General features: G+C 36.6%; 1 protein-coding gene across 2 annotated transcripts; it reads right to left on the bottom strand.

The window, feature by feature from the left end:
• Window positions 1-341: 341 nt before the first annotated feature.
• LOC112500684 (ubiquitin carboxyl-terminal hydrolase 25-like) lies at window positions 342-10,111 on the bottom strand. Of its 2 annotated transcripts, XM_025104232.1 has the most exons (9): window positions 9,754-10,111; window positions 9,099-9,585; window positions 8,932-9,007; window positions 8,754-8,846; window positions 6,917-7,003; window positions 5,871-6,802; window positions 3,158-3,286; window positions 1,512-1,639; window positions 342-833 (listed from the first exon to the last, which is right to left on the bottom strand). In XM_025104232.1, the coding sequence occupies exons 1-8, from the start codon at window positions 9,935-9,937 to the stop codon at window positions 1,519-1,521; spliced, it is 2,109 nt and encodes a 702-aa protein (XP_024960000.1). In that variant the 5' UTR covers window positions 9,938-10,111; the 3' UTR covers window positions 342-833; window positions 1,512-1,518. The 2 variants fall into 2 exon arrangements, with proteins under 2 accessions (XP_024960000.1, XP_024960001.1); XM_025104233.1 differs by lacking the exon at window positions 1,512-1,639.
• Window positions 10,112-14,169: the final 4,058 nt, after the last annotated feature.

Here is a 14,169-nt window from a genome sequence, read left to right as displayed (position 1 = left end):
ATTATTCTATCAAAGTTCATAAGTGAAACCATAAAGTAAATTAGATAATTGAGAAAGTTTAAACAAAGTAACTATAAGATGACTAAAGGATGTTGTATCAATATATGAAAAAGACGAAAATACCCCTTCTAAAAGACAATGTTTGTACTATCTTCTTTCCGTTTCCTTTCATTTTCTCTCCCAAAAAAAGTTTCGAGAACACAAGTTGTTTTTACCTTTCCTCCCGTTTCTCTCCCTTTCTCTCGTAAAAGAGGTTTCGAGAACACAGCATTAGACAAGTATCATCTACATTTGTATTCCATGCCCACGAAAAAGTAATATTGAAGAACACTCCACAACCATGAAAAGTAATAACCCTTTGGTCATTGATCAGCAGTACCCGAGTTACCAGTGTAGTCTGACCTTCTAGATCAAGGGTTCAAACCTCACCAAATATGTGAATCGTATGCAAGTATTTACAGCATATAAACATTATATACTCCAAAAAAGCAATGAAAAGTAGATTAATAACTTGTAGTACTTTATATAGCCATATATTGAAACCGTTTGATTTTGGTAGAAAATTTGTGAATTATACTAGTGTCAAAAAGGGTGTATATATTGTACAGAAAGAATATATCTGAGGTCTGTTCCGATTAGGCCCGAACCTGTCTCACAGAAGAACTTGCTCTGCAAATTTCAAAATCCGTCTTCTGATCTTCACCCAGATCGTGCGTCAGCCAAAAAGATGACAATTATAATCTTCGTGTTCCCATATGGTATTTGTCTCCTAAACTTACATTACAAACTCATCTTGTAAATGCCACACCTCCCATTAGCGAAAATTATGGAGCCTGTAAAACGGACATAGAGAGCACACACGGTTACTATAGGAGGGAGGGTAAAAGATCAGGGGCGGATTTAAGAAGACCGGAGAGGGTGCACAAGCACCTGCTCCATTGTGATGGCATGGTGAATCTGCTTTATGATAATGTATGATCCTTAAAGTCAACAAAAAGTGGTTGCAGCCTACTGGTAGTGCGATTGCATGTGACATTATAGGCTGTAAGTTCGAGTCTCTTTGGCTCACTTTTAGGTTTTTGGTAGCAGCAACATACAGAATAAGGAAAAACTCCCTTGTATATTGCAAAAAACCACTTGTTTGTCATTTTAAACCATACTTTTTATAATTATCTTTATTTTATTTTATATTATGCTAATTATTTTCTCCCCCGCTTGAAAAAACTTCTGGACCCGTCTCTGCCTCGGTAAAAGATAAGTGTAAACAAAACCAAACCAAACCAACATGGTATATCCCATTTGGAAGTAGGGTCCGAGAGTGGGATGTAAGAAGACATTTTTCTATGCCCCAAGGGGCAGAGGGACTGCTTCGGTGAAAACCCTTGGTTTGTGAAAAAGTGATATGAGATGCTTCTGAAAGTTTTGGCCAAAAAAAGGATGAAGGTATAAAAGATAGATAAGTGTGAGTGAGACTACTGCAATGGATGGTATAGGTGAAACAAAATGGGCACCTTGGCTTCATGGATCAACATGTGTGGTATCTTGGCTAAATACTTTCAGATGTTTGATAAGCTCTGATTTTATAGACTCGGGAATTCGGGAAATGAAGGTCGACTTGGCATCAGCTATCAGCATCCTCCTGCCAATAATAGCAGCAGCAGCAGATCAAACACAAAAAGTAAATACAAATTTTTCAATGGCAGTCACTTAGAATCACACATGAAAGTCATTATCACACATACAAGTATGAATTTTTAATGTGTAAACAAATTTTCCATTTCGCGTATACAAGTATGCTTTTATTGTAACCAAACACAATAGGTATGTCTCAGCTTGGAGTTGGAAGTAGGGTTTGGATGGGATGTATGCAAACATGTCCCCTACTCCAAATAGTAGAGCGGTTGTTTTTGTGAAGACCCCCCCCCCCCAAAAAAAGAAGCTTAAGCTAAAAGATTTTGATGAAAAACCGGAGTGCATATAGTTTGTTAAAAAAAAGTTTGAAAAGAAAACGGAAAGTGTTTGAAAAAAAGAACCAAGGCTAGTAAACCGTGAACAGTAAAAAAAGGTCATAAATAATCCTGTGGCCGCCAATGACATTAACCACCCTGTTTTTATGCGACCCGTTACGTCATCCTCAAGCTCCCCTTCCATCTGAAACATGGAGCCCAGAAACTTGAAACTATCCTTTTGGGGTATCTTTGATTCCCAATGTGGACTTCAACCCCTCGTAAATGCTATCTCTATTGAAATTCCGATATAGGTATTTGGTCTTGGACCGACTACTGGGAAGATTATGGGTTATTGTTATTGAACAACCAATTTTCGGGGTTTTTACTTTGAGGACAATGTGAAACTTTTGCGGAAGGGTATTTGATAGACCCAAAGCCGTGAAGACTTATCCTAAGATAAGAGGTCAACAATAGGGGTAATGTGGTAATAAGACACATGGGGTAGTTTGGGGAATACAGTTGGGCGGTTGGAAGTAGGTTGGGGAGGGTCATGTAGTTTGTCTACTAGTATAAATAAGTGAGAGAAAAGGAGAAGGTACACTGAATTTTTCAACTTCTGTAAGATGTAGAGGGGAGATCTCAGCCTCTCAAAAGCTGGGAATTTTGTAAGACAAGAAGTAATTCAATCGAATTCATTGTTCCAAATTCCATACTAATTGTCATAGCTTATCAAAATCCCAAATACAAGTTAATTCTAGTTTGAAGAAACAAAAAGGAAGCATTCTTGGCATAACAATTGTAAGAACCAAGAAGTAAATATCACATATACTTTTTCAGTTCGAAAGGAACACGCTACAACTACAGCATCAACAACTAGTTAGAAGCTATCACACCAAATCCAAAAGTTTTCTGTTTTCAGGAAGCTGATAAACATATTTATTTCTCCTAGCAGTGGAAATAAGCTATATTTTTTTTCTCAGTTTTGCTTTATAATACAGTAAGTTTATTAATCTCAATTTTCAATTGGGGACATTTCCTTATTCATATGTAACCAGTTAAAAGTGAATATCTGCTTTGGTTGTCTTTTATTCCATTTACCTAAAAGTTATTCAGGTAATTAAGTGCTATAAAATGTGTCATAACACAATAGAAACCATAGCATTAGGCCTGAAATAAAACTTGACAAACAATTCACGAGAAGAACTTACTTAAGTTCATTACCAGGTGAAGCACCACTGCTTGCAACTCGAGCACACTTCTTCTTTGCAAGCATGAAACTATGAACCTCATCTGACCAACCACAAGTTCGCAGAAAGGACGAAGCTTCTCTCTGAAGACTGAGACATGCCAACAAATATAAATATCCCGATATCCAATAATCATTACGAGTTACATATTAAAAGTTCATATAGACATAGACCTGAACACAAATAACTGTAAATTTGGTAGCAAGGTCTACACTGAAAATATAGGTTTTCAGCAACTACTAGGCAAGATTAGCAACAAAGGATGCACATGCAATAATTAAACATGAACTTTAAGAAGCAGGCCCTACACATTAGAAGCTAGTTCCAAAGCAACATATTCACATCATACTTCATTTTAGCATCTGCTTAATAAAATTCAAGGCAATTAAATTTGTCATGCGTGTTTCGTCACAAAATAATTTACGTTCATAAACAAATTTATGCTTGATCACTTCCTCTTATCCTCCTATTGCCTATCTTTTCTGTTGGAGACGATATATATGTGTGCAATACTATCTTTTGGGCTTTTACACCTTTAGCCTGTTCCGTGATCTATGCATGTGTTTGGCTCAATAATACAATCTCACTTTTCAAGAACAAATCTTTACAAGGTATTGAGGACATGTTCCTTCCTGGAAACAAACGAATAGTGCTCATACACCCACAACCTAGAAAGACAGACATCTTGCAGAGATGAGCCAAAAAAGGTGCAACTCAGGACAGGATATGGTTGCACTACAGGTGCACCGTGGTCTCTCCACAGATTTGTGTGGCTAGGGTTTACCACCTCCAAAAAGAGACAAAAGGAACATTATAGTCGAAGCTTCCAATTCTCCAGAGTTTATTTTTTGTGGGTGTGAGAGAGAGGGAGATAGAGATGGAACTAGTATCACCGCTCAATCTTCCTCAATTGATGTGGATAACAGCCTCGTCTCCTTTTGGTGGCTGGTGCCTACACGCATTCTCCTTTATTTTCACATATTCCATATTCTAAATGATGCACATAGATATATACAGAAACATAGACAGAATTACATATGGTGCTGTATGATCATTATGATTTAAAGTCATCAAGCATACACACAGTTCCTCTTTTTATATGTGTGTGTAACAATAGCCAAAGTTGGCTACTCGACAGCCATCGCTGCAGCTTTTTAAGATTTCAAAGATCCCCTGAATTGACTTTGACAGGTCTTTTTAGTAAAAGCTACCAAAGGACAACTGTGATCAACATTTCTTATAAGTTACACACACATACACTTACATAGTTGAGCAAATTTTGTTGCAAACGAACCATGGTTTTCTAGAATATACTGTACTCCATATCCAGAACCACTAACCCGCACAGCCCACAGAACACAGAAACAACCTGTGCTCTCAGCAGAGCAGTTTACTGGTAAAACTATACATCAACACACATTGCCCTCTAAAACTACTGATTCTTACATATAGTATGATATGAATATACCACATCAAATTGCTATGCATGGATGATGGCATTTCATTGATCTAGAGCTAACTCCAATATACTTATTTGGAGGGTCCCATTGGTGTGCATCCAGTAGGAATTGAACTTACGAATTTGCCAATTATGAGTTGGGTGCTTCAACCATTCAGCCATGGATGCTTAGCGTTAGCGGGTTACGAATAACCAAATTCCAGATCAAACGAAGTCTAATTAACACAATGAGATATTGAAATGAAATCCTTTTAGTTCTAATAAGAAATATAATGACAACACATGAATTTAAGTCCTATATTTGAGAATTGAGAGGGATCAAGAATTCTCACTATTTCTTAGGTTCTTGGACCCAATTCAATTCAGTGGGATCTTTCATTCACATCTTTTCCACCAAGAATGTTCTATAAGAAAAACTTGACTCCTGAATTTGGAGTATCCTACTTTCACAAAATTCACAGAATCCAACAAGCAATTGATATTTCACAAACTAAGGGTGTAATACTCTTAGGAAATATGATTGAAAGAAAATTGTCTACATTATAGGACTTCTTGCTATATGATTGGACCAGAAATCTTATATTGGAATAATCCATTGGGGGTTCCAATATCAATAGGTTGATATTGAGTAGCTTCGATGTCCAAGCAATGACCAACCAGCATGGCATCCCCTTGATGTGAGTTTGATGATCGTCCACTTGTAATTCTTCTTAATGCCATGTTTGATTTAGATAGAAATGGTAGCTTCATGAATTTGTCATAAACCCAAAATTTGTAGCATAAGTTTGTGTTTTGTGAGTTGCTTTCGATTTCTTTTCTTTAACTTACCCAAAGAAATATACAATCTTTCATGCATGATGTGCAAGTCATTAATGCAACATTTCTCTGAATTTGGATGGCACCAATATTTTGTAATAATCAAAATGAGCAAGTAAGTAATTCGGCTTGAAAATATCCCAATCATCCTGATATGGAAATATGCAATTTTCAGGGGATAGAGGGAGTACTAACTAACATGATTGTATCTTTAGACTTCAAGGATCAAATAGTTAACTGATGCCCAGGGACCTTATTGTTTTTTCCTAAGCCTAATTGATTAAATACCAACTCTAGCCATATTGGAGGTACCGAACTTCTTTCCCAGAAAAATCACTAACTATAATTTGCATCCCAGAATCAGAATAAATGAAGCATAAGGGGTTAGAAGTAACATACAATTTTTTTAGTTTTCCATCTTTTGCTTGTGACTGGAAATCCTCAGCAAACAGACTGCAAGACTGCTGCTCTTCATGGAGTTTCCTCTTGTAGCTTGCCTTATCAGGGTGACTGATAGCACTACCATTATGCATCTCCTGATAGTCGGACCCTTTTCCAGTTGCTATTTCATTTCTTGCACCATTGCTCTTACACCCATTTGCAACAAAGTCAGTACTTCTCTTCTGGGTCTCTACTACAAGAGATGATTGACTTTCCTGATAATCAGGGTGGCTGTTAGCACTACCATTATGCATCTCCTGATAGCCAGGCATTTTTCCAGTTGCCAATTCCTTTCTTGCACCGTTGCTCTTGCACCCATTTGCAACAAAGTCGGTATTGCTTTTCAGGGTCTCACCATTTCCCTTTACTACAAGAGATGATCGACTTTCCTCTCTGCTAACAGCACTGACAGGTCTATTTTGACTAAAACCATTCTTATCCTCTAACAATGGCATCTTTTTCTCACCCGTCTTCTTAAAGTTCGAAGATTTTACGTCTCCATTATTTACATTGTTTTCTTTATTGTCAACAATTTTCATATTCAGAGTTGCATAGAACTTTCTGGTACATGAATTTCCAGAGGGACCTAATTTCCTTTTCGGACTAGAAAGCAATTTGTCAACTCTGGGTGGCGCCACAGAGTCAACCTTTACAGATTGTTGCAAGTTTGTAGATTTTACAATATGACCAGACTTCTGAATTTTGGGCATGTCACCCCCATTGCAATCATATGCCCTTTTCCCATTGGTAGCCAAAGTTTTGTTAGGTATTACTGGCTTCTGCTTAGTACGAGAAAAGAAAAGAATATAGACTTTTTCAGAGAGAACTTCCTGAAGGGTTGAAAGTGATACATGAGAATCGTTGCAGCAATACCAACGGCCAATTGCATCCTGTACACACATTAGGAATCAACATAAGTAAACAAGTAATGCCTCCACTTTATCTCACTTATAGCATTGGAAACAATGCTGAATATGACAAATCATAGCAGGAAATATAAAAACCTTGATGTAAGCATAATAGTGTCCAGAATCGGGGGAAAGGCCAGAATGAACAATGGTAGCAAATAATTTATACTCTGGATGGGGATCCTGCATAATACATAATAATCACATTAGAAATTTGTTTAAGAAAGAGAAAATTGTTGAAAGAAGAACATTGAAAAAAGACAGATAGAAGGACATAAATAATATCTTGCTCAGGGTTAACATGGTTAGCTACCACACACATGAGCATGAGCCTAGACTACCAGTCTTGTTTCAATATAGAGAACTAAAAGATACCACTCACTACATTTCGCTAACTTTTTACATACACAAAAAATATATTTACTAATTGTAACAAACTATTCAAATACAATCAGGTTTTTTTTAAATATGTTGAAAATACACAGCCTAGCTGCACAAGGGGTGAAAGCTAGAAGAAAGTTCTAAATCAAAGATAAAGTGCACATAGATGTCAACCTAGGAAAACACAAAAAGAACATGAACAGAAACCCCACCAATTCTGTGGCATGCATCTTAGCAAATTTAATGATGAACTCTATGCCAATTCATACTCATTCTTTAAGAATGTTTAACAATTTACAGCACAAAGACATAAATTTGATAAGATATGTTCATATATTGTGTATGTACATAAATTTCATAAGATATGTTCATAAGACATAAAGTCTTAACACAGTTGTTGAGACTTTTTTACCCTTGTAAGAACCAGATAAATCTTAGAATTGTAAGAGGTTTCAGATGTCAGACTGTGTGCATGAATGCACTTATGTACATATTAGATAGCAATGAACATTGGTAGGTTTCAAGCCCCCAAGTGATTGGGCAAAGGGCAAAGGGGTTATGTCTATTTCACCCAATGAACTTTAACAAGGTATTTGATTTAGGCCTATGAACCGTAAAAAGTCCATCATGGTTTAGGAGCTTTCAAAACTGTACCACTCTGGTAATAATTCACATTTATCCAAAATGGTCATTTTAACAGTGATGGCTTTTTTGCATATCCGCCACCAAAATATTTGAAGATCCGTCTTCTCCTACAGTCCCATGGACCATCACAATCTATCTGCATCTAATTTCACTACTACCTTCTCCAATCACGATGCCTGGAGTGCATTAGAATTTATAAAAGAAATGCATAATATCAAAATATGCATCATTCTCCTTAAGTTCCTTCCAACTCTTCACATGCATTAATCCCTTTTTCTTGCAATAAAAACCACAAATTCCTCTCCAGTAGATTTCTCTTTTTTTGAGAAGAATTGTATATTTCTGAGTATCTAGAAATTATATAGTTAAACCACTGAAGAATTCTCAAAGCTTTTGAGAACAAAGGTAACACTTAAGTTGTATTCAACTTCTAATAGCAGAATTCATATGAACCTCAGATATACATGCATCTTGACTGCAAAGCATGCTCAAGTCATACCTTGGACAATGTGAAGGAAGCAAAAAGTATCAACTGAACTTGCATAATAATATCTCCAAGTGTAGTGATTCCCAACTGTTAGGAAGTGATGATCTTAAATACCAACTCAACATGCCAATATACCTTTTTAGAGGTTCTCCTTATTTTATGTGAATATTCAACTACCCAACCTGCCAGGTGAACCTGGTGAACACCAAATTGCTGTAGAAGGAGATCCTTCTCTTATATTTCCTATAGAAAAACAATAGCAACACATGTGTCCCCTGTGCAACTTCTCTAATTTATTTAATCATGATGGATTTGTCCATCAGTGAAAGCATATTCAATGTGACAACATGCAGCCATTGGGGCTAAAAGTCTAACAAACGTGTATGACATAAACTTAAAGACAAGACTTGTACTTTGTACCTGGCTTGATTTGCACATGAAGCTTGAAAGCATCAACACTTCCTCAAGAGCAATGGGTTTGTCTATCTTTCCACCAAATATTCCCTCAAACCTCTACCGAACCAAAATAAAAGCATAATTAGCCACCACTTGTATATGATAAAAACACAAAAGAAGCAATATCTGATAATTGACCCACCTTTAGTTGAATTACAAGAATATTAGGTGCTTGAAGCATTGACATTTGCTTCCTTGCAACTACCAACTTTCTACAACTACAAAAGCACAAGTTTCAATTTCAAGCCATCTGTATGAATAAACCAACACACATACAAACACGTAGAGTGACGAAGAATGTATGCTTACTTATCACACTTGTACTTGTTATTTCCGTCCAGAATCTCTGGTTGAAAAAATTTCTGCAAAGCATCTTTAAGAGAACTACTGTTGAACACATCAATACTTATATCCATAATCTCATCAATCTTATTGGATTCATTTCCACAAGCAAGACACTCCACCTGACTCTGCAAAGCACCCCCAAATATTTCCTTAACTACCGTACTGCCACCATAACTGTTACCTCTTCCATTGGTGAGAAGCCTCTGCCCCTGCTGCTGCAACTTCTTCAGACCTAGACACTTGGTATGACACGCATCAATGACGTATCGCAGGAACTCATGTGCGTCCTCTTGCCTTCCAAAGCGAAAATGCTCAGCAAAAATTTTCAATCCACCAATGATCTTGCCAGGCGTATCTAGGGTTAGGTCAATACTCAGTGATCGCACAATTCTCTTCTCTAGTAAACAAAAAGCACAACCACTGTTCTTTTCCTGCTGCCCAGCCGATTCACCTACAATCCGGTACCAACAATTTAAATTTCACTTCCTACACACACACATATAATTATATACACACCCGAATCACGCGAATTGATGTGTACATGGTGAAGAAAATAGGTTAAATCTAGTGTCCCTATGTGTAGAAAGAATACGCATCTGAGTAAAAGAGAAATACATACAAAAGGCTGTGTGTTTGAGTTGGAGGCAGAAATTGGCGAGGGGAGGAGTGTAGGTTAAACACTGGAGGACGGAGTTGAGGTAGCAGGTGTTATGGAGATTCTTGAACCCTACAGGAGGACCATTCTTGCGTTTCCTTATCAACAAATTGTGCTGCCAAGTCATTTGCAATTGCAAGCCGGCCATTTAACGGCGAGAAGCTCTCGCTCCTGATTCCGCCGCCACATTGGATGACAATCCCCACCGCCACCTCGCCACGGAGGATCGCATCCCTTGAACTTCTATTCCGGTCTCAAGATTAGACGCCGGCGCCGGATTTGCCAACGATACGGTGGTGGTGATGATTTACGATCCGTGTGTTACCGTTGAACAATAAAGGGAAGGTCTGTTAGGCTTTGCTTTTCTTTCCTTTCCTTTCCTATCCTTTATCTGATTTAATAATTAATAATAAATTAATAAATTAAATATTAGAGTGAATTACATTTATAGTCCTTGTGGTTTGTTCAAATTTAGATTTGGTCCTTAAAACAAACTATCTAAACTGATGGTTCTTAACTTTTCAATTTCATAACACTCGAAATCCTTAAACTTAACAACTTCAATTAACAACCATTAAGAGAGATTAATCAATTTTTACATACACTACAAGGACCAAAAATGTAATTCACTCTAAATTTCTTGTGTTTCACTATGGTCTATGGGTTATTTGGCAGTTGCTAAATGATTTAGTACATAATGATTAAGCAGTCAGAATGATTAAGAGACTCTTACGATATAATGCAAAATGAAATATAATTGTTTATTAATTGTTAATAGTAGAATTAAGGCGCTGAATGGTTAAGGGATGCACAACATACAAAATCATTAAGAGGATTTTAGAATCATTAAGAAGTAGACTTTTTTTTACCAAACAAGATTCACCTCTTAGCGGTTCAAATGTTGTCTCTTAATAGAACTATTAAAAGGTAAACAAACAACACATTTTTCTTAAAACTATTTTATATATTTAATCACAAATTAAATTTCTTGAATTAAACTACATATTAAATAATAATTTTTATATTTAAAAATTTAATAAGCCGACAAAATATTGAGTTACAAAATCCCAAATTCTAAAAATTTGTGATTCACAATTTGTTAATTAAATTTCTTTTGTTAAAAAATATATTTTATATAGTTAAAAATGCAAATTGGTTCCTATGGTTTACATCAATAAACAAATAAGGTCCATGAATTTTTTTTTAATAAAAGATGTTTTTATAGTTTCATTTTTATAACGGATATGGTCCCTCCCTCTAACATCATTAATTAATTTCTATTAGTGACCCTTCTTTCCCTTGACTTTCATTTTTAGGAGTTGTTTATTTACCTCTTAATAATTTCATTAATCTGAATCGTTAAGAGGTGAATTTTGTTTCGTAAAAAAAAATATGTCTCTTAATGGTTCTAGAACCTTCTGAATGATTTTGTATCATAGATATCCTTTAACAATTTAACGCCATAATTTCATTGTAAACAATTAGCAAACAATTATATTTCATTTTGCACTACATCTCGAGAGTCTCTTAATCATTCTGACCACTTAATCATTTTGCACCAAACCATTCAGCAACTGTCAAATAGCCCCTAAGTTTACATTAGAAACTATAAAACCAATAAACTAAAAAAGAATGATATGCTTGGTTCGATACTTAGTTATCAATATAACAAATACAAGATGGTAAAAAAAAATTACTGGTTAGAAATTGATGTTCAGCAAAAAACATTAAGTGTATGCAACAACTTAGCCCCTTTGGGTTTTATCTTACACGACTTTCCTTTTCAACTTGTAGTTATCGGTTGCAACTACCAAGAGCCATATGCAACCATCTTTTACTCAAAAAAGGTCTATGAGGAAACAAATAGACAATGAGTTGATATCACACTGATATAAAAAAGTGTGCATAACCATATAATGGTGCTGAGAAAGATACAATATACTTATCGGCTTTGAAAACGTTCAAAATAGTTGGTTGCAAGAGCTAGAATAGTGCATCACGGATATGGGTTTAATTCAGGACTTTTAGGATCATTAATATGGGTGCTCGCACAATAAAGTTCTGAACTATGCCAGATATGTTACAGAAGTCACCCAACTATAAAAAAGTTGAGGAATGATACCTGATTCTCAATCTGACATCATTTGTGTTAAAATGTCCAGAAAATGATAAAACGACACTGTAATCTGAAGTTATTTTTGTAATCAGAACATGAACATTCAAACTCCGATAGTCATAAATATAAAGAAAAATAACTTCACAAACCCACTTAAGGAATGAAGCGGTGTCTTAGGATGGATGGAAGGGCGGTGGTTACATGGGGGAGATGGCGATCGTAAGCATCGGAAAGATTATGGTTCAGGAAGACGCAGAGGGTTGCGGTTGACGGTAGAGGAGGGTGATGCTACGTTATTTATCATTCGAGGCTAATGAGATACTTCATAGTAGCCCAGTAGGAGTTAACAGTGATATGCATTGTTCAAGTTGTATGATACAAATATTATCGCGTAAGCATAAAATATTACGTTTATAGTTGATCAAGTTTTTAAATTTGATAAAAGCACCCTTGAATTTTATAGGACATTTCAGTTGAAATTTTAAAATTTTAAAACTAAAAGGACAATATGGTCATTTTACAAGAAATGTGGTGTAAATTACACCAAATTAAAAATAGCATACGTTCTATAGTATTTCTTTTATAACAAATGCGTTCATTTTACAACAAACGTTCCACCTATCAAACAATACATGTGAATTTAAACGGTGTTGTTTTATACGTAATAGTAATATGTACTATTAACCGTTTTTTTACACACAAAATTTAACCTTTTTTTTGTCATATCTTGGTTTTTTTTTTTTTTTTTTTTTTTTTTGCAATAAGGAAATTGGTCGAAATAACCATTTATCTCTCATAAATTGGTCTCCTGGTCATTGCTCTCCTGGATTTATCAAAATATCACTACCTCCACAAGTGATGCCTCCCCTACTTTACTTGAGAGCCGAGTTAAAAAACAAAATTTACAATTTCTACCACTTGCTAACCTGAGTAAAATTTACGACATGTTACTTGCGAATGTGTATAGAAATTGTAATTTTTTTTCTGTATTTTAGCTGGATCCGTAAATAGTAAAGGTACCACCTACAAAGGTAATGATATTTGAATAAATTTTGGTTATACATGTAAAATGACTAAAAAAGACATGAGAAAGAAGGAAATGTGTACGAAGGTCGCTTACGTAAGGAAGAATCCTAACCCTTTTCGATTTCTGTAGGACTGTATAAAGGTTTCGATTGAAGGTATGATTTTCATTTTTCTATAGGTGAAGGTTTCGATCGATTTCTGTAAGTGAAGGTTTCAATCGAAGGTTTGATTTCGATTTCTCTAGGTGAAGGTCTTGATCGATTTCTATTGATGGAGAAGAAATGACAGCAAGAAAGCTGGTTCAATTTCTACTGGTTCGATTTCATAGGAATGGTCAAAGGTCCCTTGATTATCTGGTTTGCTTAAGGAAGGAGACGTATGAGAGAGTTTTTGGTTAAAGGAAGGAGGCGTACGATAGTTAAAAAAATAAATTGGTTTCCAAACCTAATAAGCTGAATCTGATAAATTAAAGGAAATTTATTACCAGTTTCACAACGATATAAAAATCTTTCATTTTCCACGTCCAAACAGTCAAACGGTAAAACACCCCCTAAGGGTGCGTTTGGTACATTGGACAGGGTGGGACAGGACAGGACAGAACACAATTGTCCTATGTTTGGTGTGGTTTTATGTGGGACTAACTAGAACAAACTAGAACAAGGGTGGGACAAGGTTGTCCACCCTTTACCCATGGAACTAAGTAGAACAARAAACTTTTTACCACTTTACCCTCAAAAACCTCATACGCATACCTTCCTTCTTCCCCTTCACTCTCCTCTCCTCCATCGCTTCTACCGCTCAACCGCGACCGGTGACGGCGACTTCCGATGGCCGCCGCTGCTGCTTCTCCGATGGCCGCCGCTGCTGCTTCTCCCGATGGCGGCCGCTGCTGCTTCTCCCGATGGCCGCCGCTACTGCTTCTCCCGATGGCGCTATTGCTTCTTTCGATGGCGCTACTCCTCTCCTCCATCGCTTCCACCGTTCAACCGGCGACCGGTGACGGCGACTTCCGATGACCGCCGTTGCTGCTTCTCCGATGGCCGCCGCTGCTGCTTCTCCGATGGCCGCCGCTGCTGCTTCTCTGGATGGCCGCCACTACTGCTTCTCCCGATGGCGCTGCTGCTTCTTCCGATGGCCGCCGCTGCTGCTTCTTCGATGGCCGCTGCTGCTTCTTACAGCAACTACATCACGAATTTGAAGAAACTCTTCAAATACCTTTCTTCTTGTTTCATGCAAGT

Source organism: Cynara cardunculus (genome assembly GCF_001531365.2).
Source record: "Cynara cardunculus var. scolymus isolate 2C chromosome LG 17, CcrdV1, whole genome shotgun sequence".
Lineage (NCBI taxonomy): Eukaryota > Viridiplantae > Streptophyta > Magnoliopsida > Asterales > Asteraceae > Cynara > Cynara cardunculus.
Note: the sequence above shows the minus strand (reverse complement) of the source record. Positions and strands in the feature narration are given on the sequence as shown.